Raw genomic sequence first — 25,407 nt, 5'->3', positions numbered from 1 at the left:
TTTTCTTTAATCATATTAAAATATATATTATTTTTTTTGAGAAATCTCAAGGCACCCCTGGCAGCTCTCTGAGGCACCCTAGTGTGCCTAGGCACCCCTGTTGAGAACCGCTGCTGTAAGGTATTGGCTTGTGTTGCTACACGGACACATTTGTATGTTGCACGGTACTGCCTGGCTTACCGACTAGTAAACAAACACTCTGTCTCTTATTATATGTGAACTAAAGAGTACAAGGTTTACACAACAGCCCCCACCCGCTTTTTTATTGTATTTGTACCTGTACTATCCGCTGTCAGCTGTTTATCTCTCTCTGTGAGCTTGATTAACTAGCGTTAGCTCATGTTAGCTAGCGCTAGCTCTGTGGCTAATCTTAGGTTATCCTGAACTAAATCAATGACTAGGTTCTAAAGCATTAGAGTAGTTTTCACTGCACATAGAAGCAGCCAAACAGCGGGAGCATTTCGGGAGCATATGACCAAAACCCAGGCAATTTCGAGGCTTTAAGGAATCAAATAGTCTGCCATGTCTGTAACCTAAGATTAGCCGCGGAGCTAGCGTTAGCTCACGTTAGCTAGTGCTAGCTCCGCGGCTAATCTTAGGTTATCTTGAACTAAATCAATGACTAGGTTCTAAAGCATTAGAGTAGTTTTCACTGCACATAGAAGCAGCCAAACAGCGGGAGCATTTCGGGAGCATATGACCAAAACCCAGGCAATTTCGAGGCTTTAAGGAATCAAATAGTCTGCCATGGCTACATGCGTGGCGCTAACGTTATGCACAACGAAAACCTGGCAGTGATAAGGGAATCGATAGTCACAGAGGCACGCGATTCCAGGAATCGGATAATTAGGAACGGAACCGGTTTTCGATTCCCATCCCTAAGCGTGAGCCTCCCACGCGTTACTCCTCGCCACTGAGATCGTGCTGTGCAGGTGAAAAGATGCGACGGCTGCCTCCTCGTGTACCGGAGGGGACACGTGATGCAAGGCTTCGTCCACATTGCAGCCGACCAGTGGGAGGCATGCTCTAACAACGTTCGAGACAGGGGAGGGTAGAATTGGATAATACGAAATTGGGATGGGAGAAAAATAGAAAAAATGGGGAAAAAAAAAAGTTATAAATTAAACCTGATAAAAAAAAGAATTCGCAATACTCAGCGTATTGCTATATATTTAGTATCGCGATACTATCGTATCGTGACTAGGGATGGGTACCTTTCACATTTGAACCGGTACCGGTACCTGTGAATCGATACCGGTACCCAACGGTACCTTTTTTCGGTACTTTAGGCTACGTTTAGACGAGCGTTTTGTGAACAGAAACCGCAAAAGTCATCTTGCGGTTTCACTTTTAATTTTACGTTTAGACAAGCGGTTTGGGGTGGAATTCTCCGTGCAGACGACGCTATAACGACGGAGCCCCGCTGTCACACGATTGGCGCATATGTCACATGACGTGCTGTGAAGACCCGCCCTACTCTGCCTCTGATTCGCAGACTGTGGATGGGGAATGTGATTGGGTCAAAGCAGAGTCACTCACAGACAGTGGGTCCACTCACGCCGCGGGACAGATTCTTGTGTATTTAACCCTTTCACTGCCACACGACAGCCGGTTGTGTGATAGTAAAGGGTTAACCTTCTGTCGTGTGGCAGTGAAAGGGTTAAAAGTACTGCCAATGTAGCCTTCAGGTGATCTCCGTTGATATAGTCAGACATACTTGCTTTGTTTACGTCTCGGCTACTGGCGCATACCTGCTACCTGTGACGTAAGCAGTACGCGCGACCAGAGCCGTGACAACCCTTTCGTCATCGTTTTAACAGATTTATACGGTTTAACAGTTTAGACGAGAGCGCAAAGCTTTTGCGTTTCTAGGAATTCCACCCTGGAAGGTAGTCTCACTTTTTTGCGGTTTCACCCCGTAAAAACGCCGTTTCCGTATAAACGAAAGGCACATCCGCAAAAATATTCACCTGCTAGCGTTTCCGTCTAAACGGGGCCTTAGTCTCAAGAAATTTAATTTACCTACCTCAGTCGTAAAAAAAAATCCAAACTTCAAATAACTACAATTTCGACAGTTTTCGGCTTGTCATTGCTCCGACTGCTTTGTTGTTGAATCAAGTCAAATCCTAGGTAAGCATATATTGTGCGTGTGAACGTTGACATGAAAAGAAAAAAGTAAAAAAAAAGTAAAGAATTTTTTTTTTTTTTTTTTTTTTTTTTTTATTATTTTCGGTTTCTCACTTGATTCGATACTCGGTAGTGCCGACGTGTTTCGGTTCGGTACCTCAAAAGTACCGAATTCGGTACCCATCCCTAATCGTGACGCAAGTATCACGATAGTATCGTATCGTGAGGTCTCTGGCGATTCAACCCCTAGTTAGCATAGCATCCATAATGTATTCAGCTATGATGTCACATAGAGTCTGCAGGGCTTTGGGGAAGTGGATGTGTGCACAGCGGAACAGAGGAAGTGATGTCGGTGGCTGACTGGTGGACTCTCTCTCTTTCTCTGGCCTTCAGAGGGATGACTTCATGCAGCTTCTCCCTCTCACTCTTCCCCGCTTGCTCCTTCCTCTTAGCTGCCATGTCATGCTGTCATGTCTGCCTCTGTATCTGTGTATGAACAGAGGAACACTGTACTAGCTGCTATCAGTAGACTGTATATGAAAAGGGTTTCGTTGGACTACTTCATCTGCATTGATGCTCTGCTGAAAAATACTCACCCGTAATTTGGAGGGGAAAACGACCCATAATGCTTTGCGACGTGTGTGATGGTATACTGAACAGACGATGAAAAATTATGTAACACTAGACACGCAGAAGGGTTTGTTCTTCAGCGTGGTTTGTGTGTAGTGTGTTGCAATATTTTCCGTAGTGTATGCTACAGGGGTGTAATGGTACACATGTATCCGTACCGAACCGTTTCAATACTGTACCTTCGATTCAGTACGCACTGTGTACCGATCGAATGCATGCAGAATTTGATTAAAAACTCCAAGTTCACCCCTTCCCAAAATATTTTTCATTTCAACCTTTATTTAAAATCGTAAGCTTCTGAGGTTTCCCTCATTTACAGAAACGATGATTGTACAAAATGAAAATATAATTTGCACAAAGGGCCGGATGTTGTTCGTTCAGCCCACACACAACACTGAGAGATTACCTGTAATTTAGCATAGCCTCATAGTGTGGCGAACACACACACACACACACTCACACTCTCACACTCTCTCTCTCTTAGAGCCATATGAAATCCGCGATCACGGAATCGCGGACGGAATAGCGGAATTGAGCAATAAAAATGGAATCGACTGTAAAAAAAAAATATATATATATATATATATTTTTTTTTTAATGTTGTGGGACTTGTACAGCACTTTGTCAGTGCTGTAAAGTTTAAACCTTTTTAAATCTTAGACAAACAAAACACTTTGCTTTCATGAAATATTGTAAGCCGTCATTTGAGGCTTTATAAAAGCAGCACAATGAACACAAATCTGTCAGTGCCGAGTCCGACCTCATCTTAAATAACAAACAGCATTGCTTGTTGTAATTAACAAAGAGAGGCAGAGTTGATTTTGCAAAAAAATATATATATATCATTTATATTTTTATATTTTTTAATAATCAAATTTCATTTTCATATTCGAATCCCATGCCCATCGAACGAAGCTTCGAAACTTCGAAGTATTTAAGACAGCCCTATTAAATGGACTGTTATATCTTATTAAATTGTGGACATTTATTCATTCCCACTTATTAGACACTATTTCTGATGGTAAAATGAGCGTACAAAGCAAAATACAGAATTCTGAAATATTAAAACGGAAAAAACGTAATTTGGAAAAAAAAATTATGGAATTTGGAAAAAAATTAAACGGATTTCATATGGCTCGGAATTGGTGCTAGATTGAGAAGGGGCTGTCTCTCGGAGATCATTCAAATGAATGATAGTTTATGGCATATAGAACGGACATTCATAAATGGCAACGTGCCTCCAGTCCGAACAAGGTGTGATAAATACATGAAGTGCTAAAACAGAAAAGTCGGATACTTACCGTAGTTACATTCTTGATGCTAGAACTCCCAAAATAGCCTTAGCTTAAAAAATAAGGTAGGCCAGCTGTAGTTTACATAGCTTGCATAAAACTGTCTCGAGGTTCCACAAGTTAAACAAAATCCGAAGTATTTCCAACCAGGGCTTGAGATGCTCAGAGTGCAAATCACTCTCCTCGCGACCGATGGTTGCGGTTGTTGTTGTTCATTACTACTCGCATGTTGTTCAACTCAATGGCGTCGAGTGTCTCCTATCCGTCATGCAGCGCATTCAGGCCACGCCCACCGGGGGTCCTTTTTTTTCACAGTCTAATTGTTTTTTTAATTTAGATATTTTTTTAACAAGCTGATTATTAATTTTAATATAGAATATTCATTGACAGCCCTAGAACAGTTACTGCACACTACATCACCCCTCAAGCCAAACTTTCCCCCACTGTACATGACTTCAAAACCGAGGTACGTACCGAACCGTGGTTTTTGTGTACCGTTACACCCCTAGTATGCTACCATACCCGGTATGATTGATGTGGATAGTGCTTAACCCTTTAATCGCCGTTGACGCCGAAACACGTCATTCCCCGCCATGCTTATTCTGCCGATGACGCTGGACAGCGTCTTTGATATCAATATTTAAAAAATCTGTGATCGAAATCATATTTCTCCCCCGGAGACATTATATGTACTGGTGAGCCCCTGTCAACTCTCTAATGGTTCAAGAGCGCCATCTGGTGGCCGATCGGCAGATCGCCCAGGGAAGAAACAGGGAAGTGGAAGCTGGTGCTCATTTCAATTTGGTCCGATCACTCGCTATAGGTCCCGGGACTCGAGCTCGACACAATGGATATCGATCCGTTGCCAATAACTCGATAAACAACATGATTTGGACGTATATACTATTATACAACCTGGAAATGGATCGGGTATTTCTACATCACATAATAGAAAAAATTCTGTTCCACGCTCATCTCCCAACGGCGAGAGGAAGCTACGGTGAGTTTCAGCGTTATTTTGTAATGTCTTCTATACTAACTGCTCCAATGATCATATCACCCACACTAGATGAATGATATAACGTTGCCCACGGAATTATAAACGACCCCCCGCCCATCCGGTCAACATCAGATCATACGTAGTAACTTCTAGAAGTACGTGCAGTTGAAATTTTTTATCTCGCGCCGATTGCTATCAAACTGTATACAATCATCAATATAATGCATTTAGGGCTATAAATCACGTTCTGGAGAAAGCTGCAGAAAACGATAAAAACATACTTATACTTTAGACCGTATTTTAGTATGAATATGTGAATGAAAAAGTATAACGTTGCTACACCCTGAACAATAGATATAGGACTTTGAATGGGCCATGGTAATGTCAATTTAGCAATACAATTTAAAAAGTTATAGCCCTGCAAAGAAGGGGAACTTCTCCATGTTAAATAGGGCTGGCGAGGGATGGTAAATTATGAATTTAACCCCGGCGATCAAAGGGTTAATGTCAGGATTGTGTATTTGTCCTTAGGTCTACTCCCTTGGACCTCCTACCCTTTGGCCTTGTAGCAGCAGCACTGCTCAGTGAGTGTGTTTTGGCCTTGAAGAAGCAGCACTGCTCAGTGGCTCAGTGAGTGTGTTTTGGCCTTGTAGCAGCAGCATTGCTCAGTGAGTGTTTTTGGGCTTGATTGGCCTTGAAGCAGCAGCACAGCTCAGTGAGTGTGTTTGGCCTTGTAGCTGCAGCACTGCTCAGTGAGTGCCTTTGGCCTTGAAGCAGCAGCACTGCTCAGTAGGGATGCACAATATTGATTTTTTGACACCGATACCGATAACTTTATGCTCCTCAAGCCGATAACCGATATCGATAACCGATATTTATTGTATTAATTTCTTTTTAATGTATATATATTTTTTTATCAATTTTTTTTCTTTTTTTTCCAACATGAAACAAAACATATCACAACACAATAATAATAATAATAATAATAATAATAATAATAATAATAATACATAAAAAGACTTCCCAGGACAATAACTTAACACCAACTTAAATGTATATTCCTGTAGTTTTGACCTAACCAGACAACAGAAACAAAAGCCAAGACAACAGTTTTGACTGATAAAGTGACCATCCAACCTAAGACGCTCGAAGTTTTTTTTTCTTCTTTTTTCAAAGCTGTCCGCCTTGAAAGAAAGGCTTTGAGTGGACACATAGCCTAGCAGGTCGCCTGCGGCATCACCACCGACGACGGCGCGAGCACGCTTGTACCTATTGACGAGTCGTTTGCTAAATTAAAGAAGTTTGACAGAAATGACCCAAGGGCTCAAGCCGCTAGCTTTTAAGCAGTCCTTGGTGGTGCAAATTAACCTGGCTACTACGGAGCAATAAGTGACTGCGTATTCAACCAAGGGTTGCATCAGCCATGAAAGGGGATAGCTTTGCTTAGCTCCCCGCGTCGTTGCAGGCTTTTAAGTTAACACAATAACACACCATCGCAGCGGTGGTGATGCCGCAGGTGACCTGCTAGGTTGGATGTATCACAAGCCGCTGCACTTTTCCCTCCTCGTGGAACTTCTGCATTGCATTTATTACAAATAGCAAGCAAACTTTTCCCCTCTGAAACAATCCCCACTAGCGTCGCCATCTTTGTTTACATCCGTGCTGCTTTCAAGAAACGTACGTGGCTACGTCACAGCCAAGAAAGGGAGCGCTGGATTTGTGTAAAACGCCCTGTTCCTAAACCACACGCTACCAGTCGTACCACAGTACTGGCAAAACGGGAGGAGCCGACAGACAAAACAAACGCACTTCATCCAAATTCACCCACACCGCATTTTTTTTACCAAAAAATATATTATATTATCGGAGCTATTAATAACGTTATCGGGTTTATCGGGATGACGTCATAATTGCTGATATCGGCCCGATAATTATCGGCCCAATAATTATCGTGCATCCCTACTGCTCAGGGCCGGATCCACAAAGAATGGATTGCACGATGCTAATTGCATCCTACTTACAATTCATTATGAATAAAAAATGGGGGACCTTGATGTAAACAAGATGAAAGTCTTTCTCTGGTCTGCATCCCCTTAACAATTGTGTGTATTGAGCCGTACTGTATTGTACCCATTCTGCAATCTGTTAATAAAACTTTCATTCAATCAATCGATCTGCACGGTGATTGATTGAATGAAAATCACTCTAGTAGCCGTGGAAACCACCCGTCTTGCTTTCCTACGTCAGTGTTGGTCATCTCCTTCTCCCTCTCTCTGGCTATTCTTTCCGCATGCTGAAAACGGTGTGCCTTTTTTAAAGTATATTTTTATTCGTTGCCCAGTCCCAGAGGTGGACCCAAGGTGAAGAGGAGAGCTAGTGATAGTCGATCGGCATTGCAGTTCTAATGTGTGGGGATGGTCGAAAATTATGCAGATCGCTCTGGGCAAGTCTGTAGAGCGGGGATCAAAGTAAAAAGATCAAACGATCCAAAAACGACTTCTTATGTTTTTGGCACTCAACCATCGGCGCCCATTAACAACGTTTTACGTTTTTGGCACAGACTGTGTTAAGTGTGGGGTCGCCAAAAAATGTAATAGTCGTGGTATAAAAAGTTTGAGAACCCCCGTTCTAGAGGAAACATTGTAAATACTAATATTGGTCGATTTTAACTATTTGACTGCCACGCTGTTTTTCCATCTTTACTCCCTGGTGCCAGTGTTTTTGACCATTTTCACATTGTTTGCAGACCCATCGTATATTCTATGTTATAGCTATGGAGACCGTAAGTATGGCTCATTTGACGGGCAATATTTATACTCCAACAGGGGAAAAAACTTTTATTTCTACATACTTTCGTTCCTGCGCAATCCCAGGCTAAAACCCGTCCTTTTTCAAAATAATCCAGTCTTGTTTTTTGGAACGCGAGATTAGGGCTGGGCGATATGGCCAAAAACGTTATCGCGATAAAATTATAAAATTATTTTCATATAACTCGATATCGATAATTATCGTCTATAATGTCTGTCAAGTTTAATTAACTTATTATGCCCAGCGCAGATGGACGGGCTATTAATAGACTTGTTTTTCTGCTGCGAATGTCTCGAGTTGATGGCGTCATCAGTCCGCGCACGTTAGCAGTTAGCCAGAGCGAGCAGTGTATCCCATGACTAAGTACTAAATATCCCTAAAATACTCTGTTCCGCCCCAATACATTGCAACGACGTCCACCGTATACCACACACTACTATAACCGTGGCATCAGAATTCACGCCACACACATACTCGGCACGTAAATATATAAAATAGCGCCGTGCAAGCTAATTATCCTAGCCAGCCATATTGCCAATGTACTAAATATATCCCTAAAATACTCTGTTCCGCCCCAATACATTGCAACGACGTCCACCGTATACCACACACTACTATAACCGTGGCATCAGAATTCACGCCACACACATACTCAGCACGTAAATATATAAAATAGCGCCGTGCAAGCTAATTAGCCTAGCCAGCCTTGTTGTTGAGTCCTACCTCCGGGTCTCCTTCCGCTGTCGGCCATCTCCTTCACTGATTGGTTGTTAGTGCGTGTGCTCATATCCAAGCTTGGAAAATCGATATATCGAAACTTTGCGACCACGTTTCATGTTTATTTCGAGGAAATAATTTATCGCGATAGTTATCGTTATCGTTTTATCGCCCAGCCCTACGCGAGATATTATGAGCCATTCAGAATTGACTCGCTCCCTGACGTAAGTAGGTGCTGCTGATCTGCATATCTCAGCCCCCTCTGTGGTTGTAGCCACCGCCCACAATCAACATAGGGGTGTAACGGTACGCGGATACGTACTGTACCGCGTCAATGTGGTCCTCCAGTACAGTACGGGCTGTGCACCGTACGATTGCAACGGTGCAGAACCTTTTTTTGCTGAACTTAAATCCCCCCGGCCCCACGTAATTTATCAACAACACTGCAGTCTGCTGTGAGCATTATAAAACAAACGTGTGTTTAACCGACCGTGAATTAAAGTGTAAATGCTGTTTGTCATTTTAACAGCAGATACTTTCTTAAATGCCATCCTCCCAACAGAGCAGTGTGACGGGGAGCTCTGATGGGTTCGCTTGCTGGTGTTAGCATTAACGTTAGCTGAAGAGCTAGTTTTAGCTTAACGTTACCTTGGCTAAAGTTGGGACTATTCATAATCCAGCAATAATGGCTGCAGACCTGCAAGCAAAGTACAGCAAGTTGGCAAAGGAGTATTCCAACGTAAATCACATTTTCACCAGTAAAGTTACAGTCTTTCCATCTGCCGGTAGCTCATGCTAGCAGTAGCTAACCTAGCTCACGTTAGCGTCGTCACTGAACCACCTCGCGTACGCAATTAATGACATGTTGCGGACAGCCATATCGGTGACAATGTTTAGCTTTTAGTGCCAAATGATAAGAGTCTGAGGCGGAGTCTCAAAAGAGAATGTTGAATATTTATTGTGCAAAAATCACAACAGATCCTCTCCAACGGAGCCTTGTAGACTGAGTAGGGTATATCTGCAGAGCCACTTGGTAACGAGTGCAACACCGTGTAATGTCCGTGTGGATCGTTGGAGTAGGGTATATCTGCAGTGCTGCAGCCCCATACTCGGTGTATAGATTTGTATTCGTATCATAATCAATCACCTGTTGTTGAATAAATACCATTACTTTCTAGTTATTACTAAAAAACAGTATATATAAAACAGTAGCTGTATGAAAAAAAAGTATAATTTATATAATTTAATTAAAAATGTAATGTATGCACTGGTATGAAAATACTAGAATCCAACATAAGTGTGATCGTTTTGTCCTCTTCATAATAATCTCCAATAGTTTGCGGTCACCATTGCCGGTACCAGTTGCCTCCGGTGTGCTCTCCCGGCGGCAACTATACCACGGAGCGTTGAACACGTTATCTCCTCGGCCGGTTTGACTATAGTATTTGTATGATTTACCAGAAGTGCTGAGTCCAATGTAGTCTGGTGGAAACGCACGTTATCATCCATAAGTGTGATTGATTAGTCCTCTTCATAATAATCTCCAAATTCACGATCGCCATTGGTACCTCTCTACCACTGCAGCTGCCTCTCGAGTGCTCTCAACTCAGCCCTGTAAGCCCCCCACATTAAACTAGCCCAGTTCAAAAGGTAGGCGATACTGCCACCTATCGGGATTCAATCGTCATTTCAATTCCAATTCCCTCAGAGCTTCAGGGATCACACACCAAGGTCCGCCTGACTGTTTAGAATAATATTAATACATTTAAAAAAAAATTTAAAACGAGAACTCGTTTTTGGCAGTTAACGAGTTAATAAGCTGGTCTTCCCTCTGTCTCTGTTATTTACACAGTCTGTTTTTTATTTTTATTTTTTTATTTATCTTTTTCCTCCTTTTTACGATTTTTTTCTCCCATCCCAATGTTAGTCATTATGCCAATTCCCAATCCCCTTCCTGGTCGTTGCGCACTCTACCCCCTACCGTCGGTCCGGGAGGGCAGAGACTATCACATGCTTCCTCCGACACATGTGTACTCAGCCCACTGCTTCTTTTCACCTGGCAGCGCGGACTCTCACTGGGAGAGTGTAACGTGTGGAAGGATCACACTACTTCTCCTAGAGCCTTCCCATGCTGTGCAGCCGCCCCGACCGAATTGTAGGAGTCGCTGTTTACAACGACCAGGACCCACCCTCGCCGGGTTTCCCACCCACTAACACTGCCAATTGTGTTAGTATGGACGGTCGGCCAACCCAGAAACACCACAGCTGGATTCGATCCCACTGTCTCTGTGGTGGTGGGCAGACGCTTAGTCCGCTGCGCCACCCGGCCGCCCTCACCGTCTGTTTTTTAATATCTCTGCGGATGGAATTAAGAACTCCACTGGTGAGACTGAGTCTGAAACAGACAATTTGGCTGTGCTGTCTTTCTGCACACACACACACACACACACACGCACGCACGCACACACACACACACACACACACACACACACACACACACACACACACACACACACAGGACACATCAAAGCTTCCTCTCACCCTCTAACATGCGGGTGCACCCCTCCCCCCTCTCTTTCTCCCCACCTCCAGCCCTCAGCGTATTGCTCAGACATGCATCAGGCAGGTTGTCACAGGAGCGTTAACCTCCTGCTAACCTTGAGCTGTAATCAGGCTCCAGTCCTGTCACCAGGGGGATTCAGGCAGGGAGGGGTGCAGCCCTCCCCACCGTACCACATACAGGGCATAGGGGGCACATACTAGTCTGACAAAATAAATATTGGGAGGTAGGGAGGGGTTTTAGGTTGTCTGTTGTGAGTTCCAAAAAATGGAACTTAAAGTTATTTCAAGTGTAAAGTTCACTATATAAAAATGTGGCACATTACAGTGAACAAGAGGTATATTTGTATTAAAAACAATAGATTGTTTTTCATTTAAATGTCTGGAAGAGCTAAAAAATAAATGTCAAATGATATTTTCCTTGCCTTTTTTGAGTTGATATAAATGTTACTGATTGTGTTAAATGGGCATTATGATATCGTCTCGTATCGATCGCAGGCACCTGAATCGAATCGTATTGTGGCAGACTTTGTGATATCGGCAAATATCGTATCGTTGTCCAAATAATCTATATCAGGGGTGTCAAACTCATTTTCACCAAGGGCCACATCAGCATTATGGTTGCCCTCAAAGGGCCAAATAATGTATAAATGTAAAATAAATGTAAGTATGTTAAACATATTGTTTCTGTGTTTTGTATTGAAATGGGGTGCACCTCTTGTTGTGCACTGTTACGTGGTTACGTCATAAGGAGCGGATGCGGCACGGCCAGGGAGTCACGTGTATGCTGAGAGCAATACTAGTGTGCACTAGAGGGGTCCCCAACCTTTCTTGCACCATGGACCGGTTTAATGTTGGCACTTCAAGGTGTGGCAGCTCGATTTATATGGAATTCGTTAAACTTATCCGTTTAACGCTGTCTGTTTTTCCGGCAGTCGGCCGGACATTAAACAGCAGTCTGTTATAATCATATTTATGTTAAGAATTTTATTAGTGAACGAATTTTGTTAGATTGGACATTTTTATTAATTATATCAAGCGGAGAACTGAGAAATTCTACACTACTTATGAATGATACCGTTAATACGGCAGAGAGAGGGAGAGAGAGCGACAGGCATTTGATTTTCATGAAGCAGCAACACGGCGGGTACATAATTGTTACACATGCACAGCAGAAACGGACCTGAATGTATGAAAAACACAACTCACTATAATGCAGAATAAGTGGGATCCCAAAGGCTTACATTTTAATCCAGGGTGCTTGGTCTTGATGTGCAGCAGTTTTGAAGGCTTCGTTGCCTCGCAGGCTTATTATTTGAGTACGTTTTTCCTCCACACATTGCAGGTGCACCATCTGTAGTTAGTCCCACCAACTTTTCCCAGGGTAATTTATTTTTACTTGCAGACTTCTTCACCTCAGTAAAAATGTCCCGCCCCGTTGTGGTCTCACGCATGGCAGCTATATCCAAGAGCTCCTCGGTGACAGAGAGGTCCGACTTAACGCCTCTGATGAAGATGGATAGCTGTGCTGTATCCGTGTTGTCTGTGCTTTCATCAACCGCTAATGAAAAAGCCTCATAACTGCGTGACTCTTCGGCCAGTTGAGTTGCCAGATTTCCTGCTAGTTCCTTAACTCTGTCCGCGATGGTGTTTCTTGACAAATTGAAGTTTTTAAAAGTCTGTACCTGGTCGGGACACACCTGCTCACACACCTTCAGCATGCACTGCTTCAAAAACGCACTATCTGAAAACGATTTTGAAGCCCTGGCGATTGCTTCAGCCACAATAAAGCTTTCCTTCACTGCTGCATTGTTTTTAGCTGTAGCTTTTGTGAACATGTTTTGCTGCCTTTTAATTCTTGTACAAGTCGTTTCTTTTCTTGGAGGCTAAATCTGGCGTGTGTTTGGTGTTTTGTGTCAAAATGCCGACGTAAATTATATTCTTTGACGACTGACACCGCTTCATGACACAACAGACATACCGGTTTTTCTCCTTGAAGCACAAACATGTATTGATCTTCCCATCTTTCTTGAAACTGCCTTCCATCTGCATCAATCTTTCTTTTCCTGGACATTTTTTACATCATATTTGTAATTCGACCTGTCCCACTGTCACTTCACGCGTTCGCAGGTCACCTCACTCAACTTCGCTCGTGCTTCGGGTTTCGAGTTACAAGCCGTTGTGGACGCCTGTATCAGTTCTGCAACCGTTTCCATTTCCGGGGTAGGCCTGATTGGCCGCGACAGGCACGTGGGCCGCCGCGGCCACGCCCCGCGGCAGCCCCAGGACGCGGCAACGCGAGGCTGCTGTGTTTCACCGCCGCTTTAGCAAATTGTCATCACTTTCCCCACTGAGTTACCATACGCTATACAATATACTATGCAATGTACTAATATACAATACGGCTCACTTTTCCCACTTCAATGACAGAGCCGCTGTTTAATAATATTGTCGCGGCGGAGCTCCGTCGCGGCAGCATTATGTAGCAGTAATCCCCCTTTTTTACCATCGACAACTAGCTCAACTGGCAGCGCTGCCTTGCTGTGGATCCTACGGTCCGTTGGTGACAAGTTCGATTCCCTTAAACATTATTTTTATTTATTTTTTTTTTTAACGCTCATTCTTTCGCCGGTTAAGTTTAGGCATGTTAACTTTAAGCATAGTATATTGTATGGTACAGTAACAGTCTCTGGAGCGCAACAGTAAGAAGCATTTGCACTGCAACGCATACACCTTACTGTAAATTGTACCTCATCCCATTTCTGCTTTGCACTATAGCGTATTGTATATTGGTACATTGCATTGTATATTGTTTGGTACAGTAACAGTCTCTGGAGCGCAACAGTAAGAAGCATTTGCACTGCAACGCATACACCTTACTGTAAATTGTACCTCATCCCATTTCTGCTTTGCACTATAGCGTATTGTATATTGGTACATTGCATTGTATATTGTATGGTACAGTAACAGTCTCTGGAGCGCAACAGTAAGAAGCATTTGCACTGCAACTCCGAAACAATGCTTAAAGTTAACATGCCTAAACTTAACCGGCGAAAGAATGCATGTTAAAATTTTTTTTAAGGGAATCGAACTTGTCACCAGTGGACCGCAGGATCCACAGCAAGGCAGCGCTGCCAGTTGAGCTAGTTGTCGATGGTAAAAAAGGGGGGATTACTGCTACATAATGCTGCCGCGACGGAGCTCCGCCGCGACAATATTATTAAACAGTGGCTCTGTCATTGAAGTGGGAAAAGTGAGCCGTATTGTATATTAGTACATTGCATAGTATATTGTATAGCGTATGGTAACTCAGTGGGGAAAGTGATGACAATTTGCTGCTGCGGCGTTGAAGGCGGAAATCGGCGGTGAAACACAGCAGCCTCGCGTTGCCGCGTCCTGGGGCTGCCGCGGCGGGTCACGTGCCTGTCGCGGCCAATCAGGCCTACCCCGGAAATGGAAACGGTTGCGGAACTGATACAGGCGTTGTGGACGAGTGACCACGCCCATTTGTGAACGGACTGACTCGCGCGACTGAATGAATGGCAGCTTCCCACTAGATTCTGAATTAATGAATGGCAGCGGACGGCCAAACCAGCGAGCTCTCGCGGGCCACATAAAATTAGAGCCATGAGTTTGACACACACATCTATATGGTATCGTGATGAAACTGGTGATTCCCACCCCTACTAGTAACACCCTATCACAAGAGCCCTGAGTAACACCCTATCACAAGAGCCCTGAGTAACATCCTATCACAAGAGCCCTGAGTAACACCCTATCACAAGTAGGGATGCACCGATCCGACTTTTTCAGTCCAGATATACCGATACCTGGCTTTGGGTATCGGCCGATACAGAGTACCGATCCGATACCCATACCATTATCTGAAAAAATTATAATAAATCTAACCTTACTGTCATGCACTTGTCCTAATATACTAACCTACACTGTAGCACTCAACACTTTGATGAACATTTTTACTCAGCTGATAGAGTTGTGCCCTTCCTGATGACTTGTCATACATAACTTGTTAGTCACTTTGGATAAAAGAGTCAGCTAAATGTAAATGTAAATACCCATTGTCCAATTAATAAACTGTATGCCTCACTGTGTGGAAGAGACTGGGATCATATCAGGCTTGACTTAAAACATTACTTTGCTAACTTAGTGAAACTAAATGTAACAAATTAACACATAGATTTAAATGTACTGAATTGTTATTTCTTATTTTATTTCTTATTATATATATATATACAAATTATATTATTATTTTTTTTACCGATACCTAGGGCTGGATGGTATGGTCTAAATTCTAAAATGTATATCACGGTTGAAGCATAGACGGTAACGGTATATATCACAGTATATTCATTTATCTTAAAATGTCTATATAAATGCTTCTGAAGGTGTAAAACACTGTTATGGCAGCTATTACTGTACTCTTGTATTACTAGGACATATTTCACACAGTACAGAGGTATTTTAAGAACATTTATTGTACAAAAATGCAAAACCTTTTCTCAAGTTACTTCCATCTCTGAAAAACACTTTCTTCATGAAATACAATCAAGCGGCACAAAGTGAAGATAAAAACTACTGCAGGACAGGAGGGTTCTTTCCCTCAAACACAATACAACTCCAACATAACTTTAGTGTACATGTTTGAGAGAGTGTGTGATGTAATAGGTTTGAGTTTGAGGTTTGAACGTCCTAAGTTGCCGTAGTTGATGATGTCACACAGGGTACAAAATAGTTACACGCCCAGCGCCATTGACTTGTAGATTTATTCTTTGGCGATTAGAGCCCGCCACCTGGCGGCTAACAAAATACACTGCATCTACCGCTTCTCCTCCGCTCCAATCCACTCCCTCCAGGCCGCTCACAGTGGTTTAACACTGATGTAATATACATGTAGTACAATGCCAAAGCAACAGATGGCGATGTACAAACATGAAGGCCATTTTCAACCAATGAGAAGGGTGAACCTGTGATATCCTGTTCAGGCTTTGTCACTCACATCCTGTTAGAAAAAGTTTTGACGCCATTGTTGTTGTCGTTAGCTTACATGCTAACGTTAATGGCAGCGACCATAGCATTGTGGCTAGGCTAGCTATCATCGCTTAATAGAGCTAGTGAATGAATAAACAACGTTATTTAACATTGCAGAATGGGTACAATTACAATGCGGCTCAATACAAACAATTGTTAAGGGGCCCAGGGGGTGTAGACTGTAGATGCTCCAAAAAAAAAAAAAAAAAAAAAAAAATCTGCCGAGCGATGTGGCGCGGGGAGCGCTCGATTCAAGGTGAGCGGTGAGCGACTTGGGGGCGGGGTCAACATGAGCGATTAGCGGAGCAATTCGTTTCCTTATATCGCTTCCTCCAGGGTTCCAACTTGTGTTGACAATATGCAACCTTGCTCAGCTACGGGGAATCAGCGCTCTCTCTCTAGACTAGAAAGGTGCACTCAGTAGAGCACAGATGTCCGCCAGGGCGGCAGCCACACATAATAATAATAATAATAATAATAATAATAATAATAGATTGGATTTGTAATGCACTTTTTGTTCACTGGGATCCCAAAGTGCTACACTACATGGTTAAAACAGTTAAAAAAATTGAAATTAAATAGTTATTAGTAAAACAAATAAAATAAAATACAGAATAAAAATAAGATAAAAATAGAACATAGTTAATTAAAAACATAGTATAAACAGACAATTTAAAAACAAAAGCACAATAAAATTAAAATAAAAAGCTAACAGTCAAAGGCCTTTTTGAACAGGTAGGTTTTCAGGCTTGCCTTCTCTCTCTATCTATCTACCTCTCTCTCTCTGTTCAATGATTTAAAGTGGCCAAACGTTACAATATAAATACTAATTGGATTTTTGGCTAGTAAAAAATCTGCCCGGCTGGTAGTTTTTAAAATCTACCAGCCAAATGGCTGGTAAGTCAAAAAGTTAAGTTTGTTCCCTGATGTCACACCAGGATGTCATTGTCAACACAGAGTTGGAAACGGGATGCCAGATGGATAAAGCGATATAAAGAAACGAATAGCCAATAAATGTGAAGTTATCTTTGGACCTCTGTTGTCAAGCCTCATCAATATAACCCCCACCCCCCTTTTCCTCACTAATGGAACTGGTGCCGCGGAGTCACGTTAGAACGTTAGCTTAGTGGCTAACGTTAGCCCCTTGCTGCGCTAATTAAGCAAGTCTCCTCTCAGCCTCCTTAGCCAAATTGAAATGCCAAAATTATATGGCAAGGTCCGTGAGCAAGTGGAGAAAAACTCAGTACAATTAAACACTATGCAACGACCACTGCAAACGTCGAGTGAATCATCAAGTAACGTTAACGTCATTGCTACTGCTGTGACTAGCTGCTCTTGTCTACCGGTCACAAGGTATGAAGGTATAGTCAAAATCCTTACCGTAGCGCAAATTTATAACGTTTATATCCACCGCTACCCATAACCGATCCAGCTATTTTAGTGATATCGGGGCCGATATCCAATATCAATATCGGATCAGTGCATCCCTAATCACAAGAGCCCTGAGTAACACCCTATCACAAGAGTTGTGTGTTTGGCTGCTGCACTGGACAAAATCATCAGACGTTGTGTTCATATGTTGTGTTGTTCATATCAGATGTGTTGTTTATATCAGACATTGTGTTTATTATATCAGATGTGTTCATATCAGATGTTGTGTTGTTCATATCAGACGTTGTGTTCATATCAGACGTTGTGTTCATATCAGACGTTGTGTTGTTCATATCGGGGCCCTGTTCCTCGTACCTGGCTAACTGAGTTAGCCGGATAATGTTCAGGATAGCTTGACTTAAGCCAGACCTTTCCGTTCCCCGACGTCGGATTTTCTAAATCACTATGGCAACATATCAAAAAGTTTGAACCTGGTCGAGGGCAGGGTTTAGTTCAGTTAGCTGGATAAACCATGGCCATGCCCTTGCAAAGAAATGCCAGCTCCCTTCCTGAAATAATTCTCAGTCTAGATCCCATTATACCCTTCTGAATTATGTTTTTGTGCTTCGTTTTTCTAGAGGGGGCTTTTGAAATGTAAAATAATATACCTAAAATGCTGATAATAAATCATATTCAGCCTATAGATTTACTTTGTCCTAAATAATGCACATCATAGTTATACGGATACGGCGCTCGCGCGTCGCAACACACAATGTGGTTATTTTAATAATGCGGAGCATTGCAAATGTGAATCCCGCTGGGATGTTTTTAATGAATGAAACCTATCTGCGTTTGGTTCTGATTAGTTTCATATTCTTCGCTGTGGATGTATTTGCTTAACGGAGCGCCCGGATTGTGTTTCATTCAAGCATAAATTGAAGCGTCTTTATGCGTGGACTGTGGATATTAATCAATATCAATTCAATGCATGTATGTGTAGCCGGTGTGATCTTGTCTGCGTTGTGTTTTTTGTCGATTCGACCCCTGTTAAGGGATCGCCCTGAGTGGGAGTTGAACCCCGGACGCCCGCGTTGCGGGCGGCATCACAGACCACTAAGCAAGAAGTGAATTCACTTCTTGCTTCCGGGTCTGGATGCCTCTGGGGAGTGAGTTTACTTGCAGTACCGCTTACCATCCACAGCCACGTCACTACTTGTACCCGTGACTGTGGATATACTGCGGTACCTCCGTTACATATGGATGATGTCCGAAACAGATTAAAACCTGATTAATAGTGATACTGTATAGCCTCCCTCCAAGCCTCTCTGACACGTTATTTCGGGGGTCGCGCCTTGAACATTTTGGGAACCATGTATTTATATATAAAGTACATGATACCTAAGCCTAGCGCATACAGTACAGATCCTCATAAGTATCTATTATTTCGTATCAATTAGAATGCTCTTTGGGCTTGTTTGTATCTACTTATTCTGAAAGAGTTGAACAAATTATTTTCGCTAGCAAGATCTCATTCATTCCATTAAGCCTACTGCCAGCAGGCACATTTAAAGAAATATAATCTGATTGATTGGGGTAATGAGGGACTTAAAATTAGCCTATAGATATGCATTTAACTTGTCGGCGAGGCTATTGAGCCGTACTGTATTGTACCCATTCTGCAATCTGTTAATAAAGTTTTAAATCAATCAATCAATCAATGCCGTTAGAAAATCAGGATTTCTGCGATCGACACCTGCTGTCTTTTCAGGTGAGGCGGCCGTGCGCAATTATCCTGAGTATCTGGTTTGAATTAACGAGACTGAATCAGCATTCGAGGAATAGGGAAAGCCTGGATTCAAACATCGGGTTAATTGAATCTGGATAATGGGACTTTTGATCGACTTAGTTGAACCAGATACGGGGAATAGGTGTTGTGTTGTTCATATCAGACATTGTGTTGTTCATAATAAATGACGTTGTGTTGTTCATGTCAGACGTTGTGTTGTTCATATCAGACGTTGTGTTCATATCAGACGCTGTGTTGTTTTGTTTATATCAGACGTTGTGTTGTTCATATCAGGCATTGTGTTGTTTATATCAGGCATTGTGTTTATATCAGACGTTGTGTTCATATCAGATGTTGTGTTGTTCATATCAGATGTTTTGTTTTCATCAGACATTGTGTTGTACATACTGCATATCTGATGCTTTTGAGCCCCACACCACACGTCATTTTATTGCCATTTCCGTAGATTGGGTGACTTGTGTCGCTGACACACCCTAGGCATTACCTCACTCACTGACTGTAGTTGACCTTTCACTCCCTTTACCAAGCCACTCACATCTCTGCTCCCCACTAGACATAAGAGGGCCCCAGACATGGGCTTCAACTATTATGACCCATAACCCATTGATTCAAAACACTCAACAAGCTCTAGGTAAATTTAGCTTCTGCTGAGACTGCAATTGTAAATTAACGCGTGTGTGTGTGACGTTCTTGGAAGACGTCACACACAAGGTGTGTGTGTGTGTGTGTGTGTGTGTGTGTGTGTGTGTGTGTGTGTGTGTGCGTGTGTGCAGGGGCGTAGCTGTATATTGTGGGCCCCATGAAAGAATGTATTTGTAGGCCCCCACATTTCTTTGGCCATTTATTTATTGATGAAAACGCATAATATGGTTTTTACCTATACATTCGGATCAGCAGTTCAGCACAGGTCTGCACTGTTGGTGGGTGAGCCTAGTAAAGGATGTCGCATTGCATTCATCTTCAATGAATGGACCAATGCAATAGTCTACCAAAGCCCCCCCTCTCTCTATATATCACACGCACACACACACACACACACACACACACTTCAGAAACAAACATAGTATCAATGAGAGCATCAATAAATACACCTGAGTGATGTCAAGTTAAAAAAAAAAAAAATCCCCCCCCCCCTCCCCCAGTGCTGGGCCCTTGGAATCATCCTAAACTACCCCCCCCCCCCCCCCCCCTCCCCGCTATGTGTGTGTGTGTCTGTGTGTGTGAGATATCAGGTGATCATATTTGTGAGCCTACTATAGTGACTAGTCTGTATGCGTGTATAGCCAGCAGCGTATTCCATTCAGAGGATTATTGTACTCTCCATTTCCCATGTGTGTGTGCTTGATGTGTATGTGTTCTTATATTGTGTTGAAGGTTTGTATGTTTTTCCTCTCGTTTGTGCCCCCAGTATATCTCTGTGTGCTGTGGGGGGAGTTACTACCCTCCCATTTTCTGCCCACAGCAGCAAGAGCTCATTACAGAGCTCAGACAGCTGTGCTCTCAATCTGTGTCAATCGAGCGGAGGTGTAGGGTGTGTGTGTGTGTGTGCAGTGTGTACGATTGAATGTGTGTGTGGGAGTGTGATTTCTTCATTTGAACATGTGAAACGCAATGTCCCTTTGTCTCACACATTTCTTAGACATCCTTTTTTCTCTGTCATCCTCCAGTTAAGACCACTATCTTATCCGCTAATCAATACAGCTAATTGCTAACCCCCCTCTCCCCTTTCTCTGTCTGTTTTTAGAAATCGAGCGATAGCAGACTACCTGCGCTCCAATGGATATGAAGAGGCATATTCCACCTTCAAGAAGGAGGCAGAGATAGATATGGTGAGTAGAAGTGAGATAGACAGACACACTCGATCAACAATGGCAATTTATCCAAACAATATGCCTTGATTTCCACTTAGTGTATTGTGCCGAACATAAGACAGGGTTTTCTTCCTGGAAAATAAATCTGAAAAGTGTTATTTTCGGGGTCTAGACTTTTAAATAAACAACAGATTGCGCCAAACCAGTGTTTCCCAAACAAGCCACCGTCTTTCTCTCTGTATCTGTAACAGTCAGATAAAATATGTTAACTAAAAACAACAGCTTACTGTCATTTAAAAAAAAAAATAAAGATTTTTTAAATGAGTCTTATAATCAGAATCGTTTCATATTTGGACCAATACACTACCATACCAATATCCACTTCAATTCTCCATGATGTAACTGACATGCTCACAAGTGTGACTGGAGGAATATGTGTTGTGGAATCATGATTAGGGTTGGGTACCATTCACAGTCGAAATGTCATAAAACTACACTACCAGCTCACACCAGCTGCTGTCAAAGCTGCTGAAAATATTATGTACGAAAAGATTTGATGTTATTTTCATGATTATATCTCATCAGGCATCCCGTTTCCAACTCTGTGTTGACAATGACATCCTGGTGTGACATCATCAACTACGGCAACTTAGGACGCTCAAACCTCAAACCTATTACATCACACACTCTCTCTCTCTCTACGTTGTCAAACATGTACACTAAAGTTATGTTGGAGTTTGAATGTGTTTGAGGGAAAGAAACCTCCTGTCCTGCTGTAGCTTTTATCTTCACTTTGTGCCGCTTTATTTTATTGTATTTCATGAAAAAAGTGTTTTTCAGAGATGGAAGTAACTTGAGAAAAGGGTTTGCATTTTTCTATTGCAGTTTTGCACAATTAATGTTCTTAAAATACCTGAACGTTATTGTCATGAAATACAACGTATATTGTTTCTTTACCTTTCTGTGAACGTCTAACCTTTTTGATAATATGAATACAAATTGCTGTTACTACACAGAGCAGCAGTTTAATATAAATATTAAACATGAGGATGGTATCGATCATTAATTTCAACAGCAAAGTATGTATGCTAACTTTTAAGATTAAAATAATATTTAAGACCGTTTAAAAAAACATTCAATATTATAGCGATTTCAGAAACATGGATCAATGCAGACAAGGGAATGGATTTTGATCTACAGGGATATGATTTAAATTTCATCAATAGAGAACAAAATGGTGGAGGTGTGGCTCTCTTCGTGGATAAAGGCCTCATTTATAAGGTTGTTGATAACATGTTGGTAATCATTGATGATGTCATGGAGTGTATTACTGTGGAAATATGTATGGAAAGAAGGAACAATTTAATAGTCAGTTGTGTGTATAGAAAACCAGGATCCAACATTGATACCTTCAGTCAATATGGAAAGGTTGTTTACTAAAACAAAACAGAAGATCAATTATGATTCAGGAGAGTAACTCTGTGAGTGGACTATTAATCGATGATATTAGTGATCACCTGCCTGTCTTTACAATTTATGAATGTAACTATATGAAGAAAGGGGAGTTTTATGAAGTAAAATACAGGAGAGTTGGAACTGAGGAATCTATAGCCATGGAAAAGTCCGCCCAGACCTACAGTATATAATTGACGCACAGCCAAAGACAGAGTTTCAAAGGGTGCTCGATACCGCCGCCTGGTAGGATGCGGCCGGTATTGCACTTTTGGGATCTCAGACTCATTCCCTATGATAACACCAGGCTCCCTGGATGGATAATGAATGGAAATATCGAATAAAAGAAATAACGATGAAAACCCAACTTTTCTCAGGTTTGGCGCTCAAGCGTCGGCTAGTTAACCCGACTTATCTCGGGTCTGGCCCTAAATTAGTTAAGAGGTTAAACACACAAAGCAGGATGAGCCAATCGCCTCCCACTTCCATAGTCTGCACCAAATCCTAGAACCAAAGACTCCTTTTTGAAATGTTGAAAGAATAATTGATTGAATCATATTTAAAGATCCCATTAAATAGTTTTCCACCATTTGACCCCTTTTGTCTACATTTCTCATTTATTTATCACTGTGCCAAATAATTTACAAATATAATAACTTATAAAATAACGTATTTGTGTGTAAATAAATAGCCTACAGTGTTTCTTCTTCCTGGTAAACATACCCACTCCATGAGTTGTCATTCTGCACATGAGGGCAAATGCCATTATTACAAAAAGAAAAGTCCAATATATTTAGTTTTTGAACCAAGCTTTCCAATGCACATTTACTTATGGTAGTCCATCCCAAGCTCAGGTTAGAGCAGCCACATGGCTCACGTTAGAGCAGCCACACGGCTAGGGTTGGGTACCTTTCACATTTTAACCGATACCGGTACCTGTGAATCGATACCGGTACCCAACTTTCTTCTGTATTTTTGTCTCTAAAAATTGTATCTACCTATCTCAGTTGTAAACATTTTTTTATTCAAACTTCAAATAATTTATTATCATTATTATTTATTTAGAACAATTTGTTAATATATACTTTATATAATATTGCGGTGAGCATTGTCTGCATCTAGCTTTGTAAAGTGTAACAACACTTGCGACTGTTTTCGGCTTGCCATTGCCCCGACTGCTTTGTTGTTGAATGAAGTCAAATCCTAGGTAAGCGTGTATTGTGCGTGTGAACGTTGACGTGAACGTGTAGCACACTTCGAAACGTTGACGTCATCGTTTTTTTTTTATAGTAACGAAATGTGGCACCAGCGGATCTCACGTGAATCGGTACTCTGTAGTACCGACGTGATTCGGTCGGTAACCTTAATTGGGTTCGGTTCGGTACCCATCCTTACACACGCTCCGGTTAGAGCAGCCACACAGCTCGGTACCCATCCTTACACACGCTCAGGTTAGAGCAGCCACACAGCCTCGCAGGTTCGGTACCCATCCTTACACACGCTCCGGTTAGAGCAGCCACACAGCCTCGCAGGTTCGGTACCCATCCTTACACACGCTCCGGTTAGAGCAGCCACACAGCTCGGTACCCATCCTTACACACGCTCAGGTTAGAGCAGCCACACAGCCTCGCAGGTTCGGTACCCATCCTTACACACGCTCCGGTTAGAGCAGCCACACAGCCTCGCAGGTTCGGTACCCATCCTTACACACGCTCAGGTTAGAGCAGCCACACAGCCTCGCAGTTTTCCAATCTTGCTTTAACACATTGACGACCGGCCCTCGCCATCTAATATGTGGCTGGAGGACAACACTTTGTAAACAAACCGATGTACTTTTGCATAGCTATATATATACTTTATAGTATTGCTATCTGTCCATTCTCATTGTCACTTGAGTGCATAAACCGTGCCTTCATAATGGCTTAAAGAAAATAAAAATCCATCAGTTGGTTGTCATTTTATAGCGTCGTGAATATAAGCTTTATCGCAGTTTTCGTCTCGTATTTTTTCTGGAAAGCTAGATATGAGGCTAAAGGCTACTCACGTTATATCGAACGGCATTTCTGTTGTATATATACGAATGAAATAAAACAAACTGCTTAGCATCCGGACTATTACAGAGCATCTATGGATGAAATGGGGGCGGCGGGGGACGCCGATTAGTATTATTGAATAGCAATACAGTGTGCGTTCAAGTAGCCACATTCACTGATCGATCGCTTGCGTTTTACAACAATGTCCAATCCGGCTGTAATTTGGGTGAATAGTATCCTACCGTCAGCCCATGTGATCGCCGGCAGCATTTCCCCATTATTCATCGGCATCTGGTAGATCGATATGTCCATTGGCTGATCATAAATCCCATTATTCCAGGCTGAAATCTGCGCTTCGAACCGTGATCAACGGTGGAGGATGGTCGCTTGGGATCCAGGCTCATATGAAACGCCCATAGACTGGTATTCAGGGCTGTACGCTAAGCTTTTTCACTAGGGGCACACTTGCCCCTAAATGAGAAATTTAGGGGCAAAGTATATTTTTTAGGGGCACATTTTTAAATAACTATTTTACCATTATAGTAGGGCTGGGCGATATGGCCTCTAAATGATATCGCGATATTTTGACATTTCCTCTAAAGCACTTAACACTTTAAGTGCCGAAAACGTGTTTAGGCGTCCTTCCCCGCCATGCTCAAGTTGCCGAGGACGCCGTAACTCGTCTTTAATATCAATATTTCAAAAATCTGTGATCGGAATCATATTTTCCATCCGCAGCCTTCACAAACAG

The 25,407-nt window shown here is 42.3% G+C and overlaps 1 protein-coding gene across 1 annotated transcript in view; it reads left to right on the top strand.

The window, feature by feature from the left end:
• The window catches only part of LOC311241883 (lissencephaly-1 homolog A-like), a 233,183-nt gene that overhangs the window by 135,149 nt on the left and 72,627 nt on the right, over positions 1–25,407 (top strand). The window contains exon 3 of the mRNA XM_084330823.1: positions 21,105–21,189. Coding sequence (XP_084186949.1) covers positions 21,105–21,189 — 85 coding nt within the window. The remainder of the gene's footprint in view (positions 1–21,104; positions 21,190–25,407) is intronic.

This window comes from Notolepis coatsorum, assembly GCF_963971535.1.
Source record: "Notolepis coatsorum genome assembly, chromosome: 1".
Taxonomy (NCBI): Eukaryota; Metazoa; Chordata; class Actinopteri; order Aulopiformes; family Paralepididae; genus Notolepis; species Notolepis coatsorum.
The sequence above is the reverse complement of the archived record's forward strand: the minus strand, read 5'-3'. Positions and strand labels throughout refer to the sequence as shown.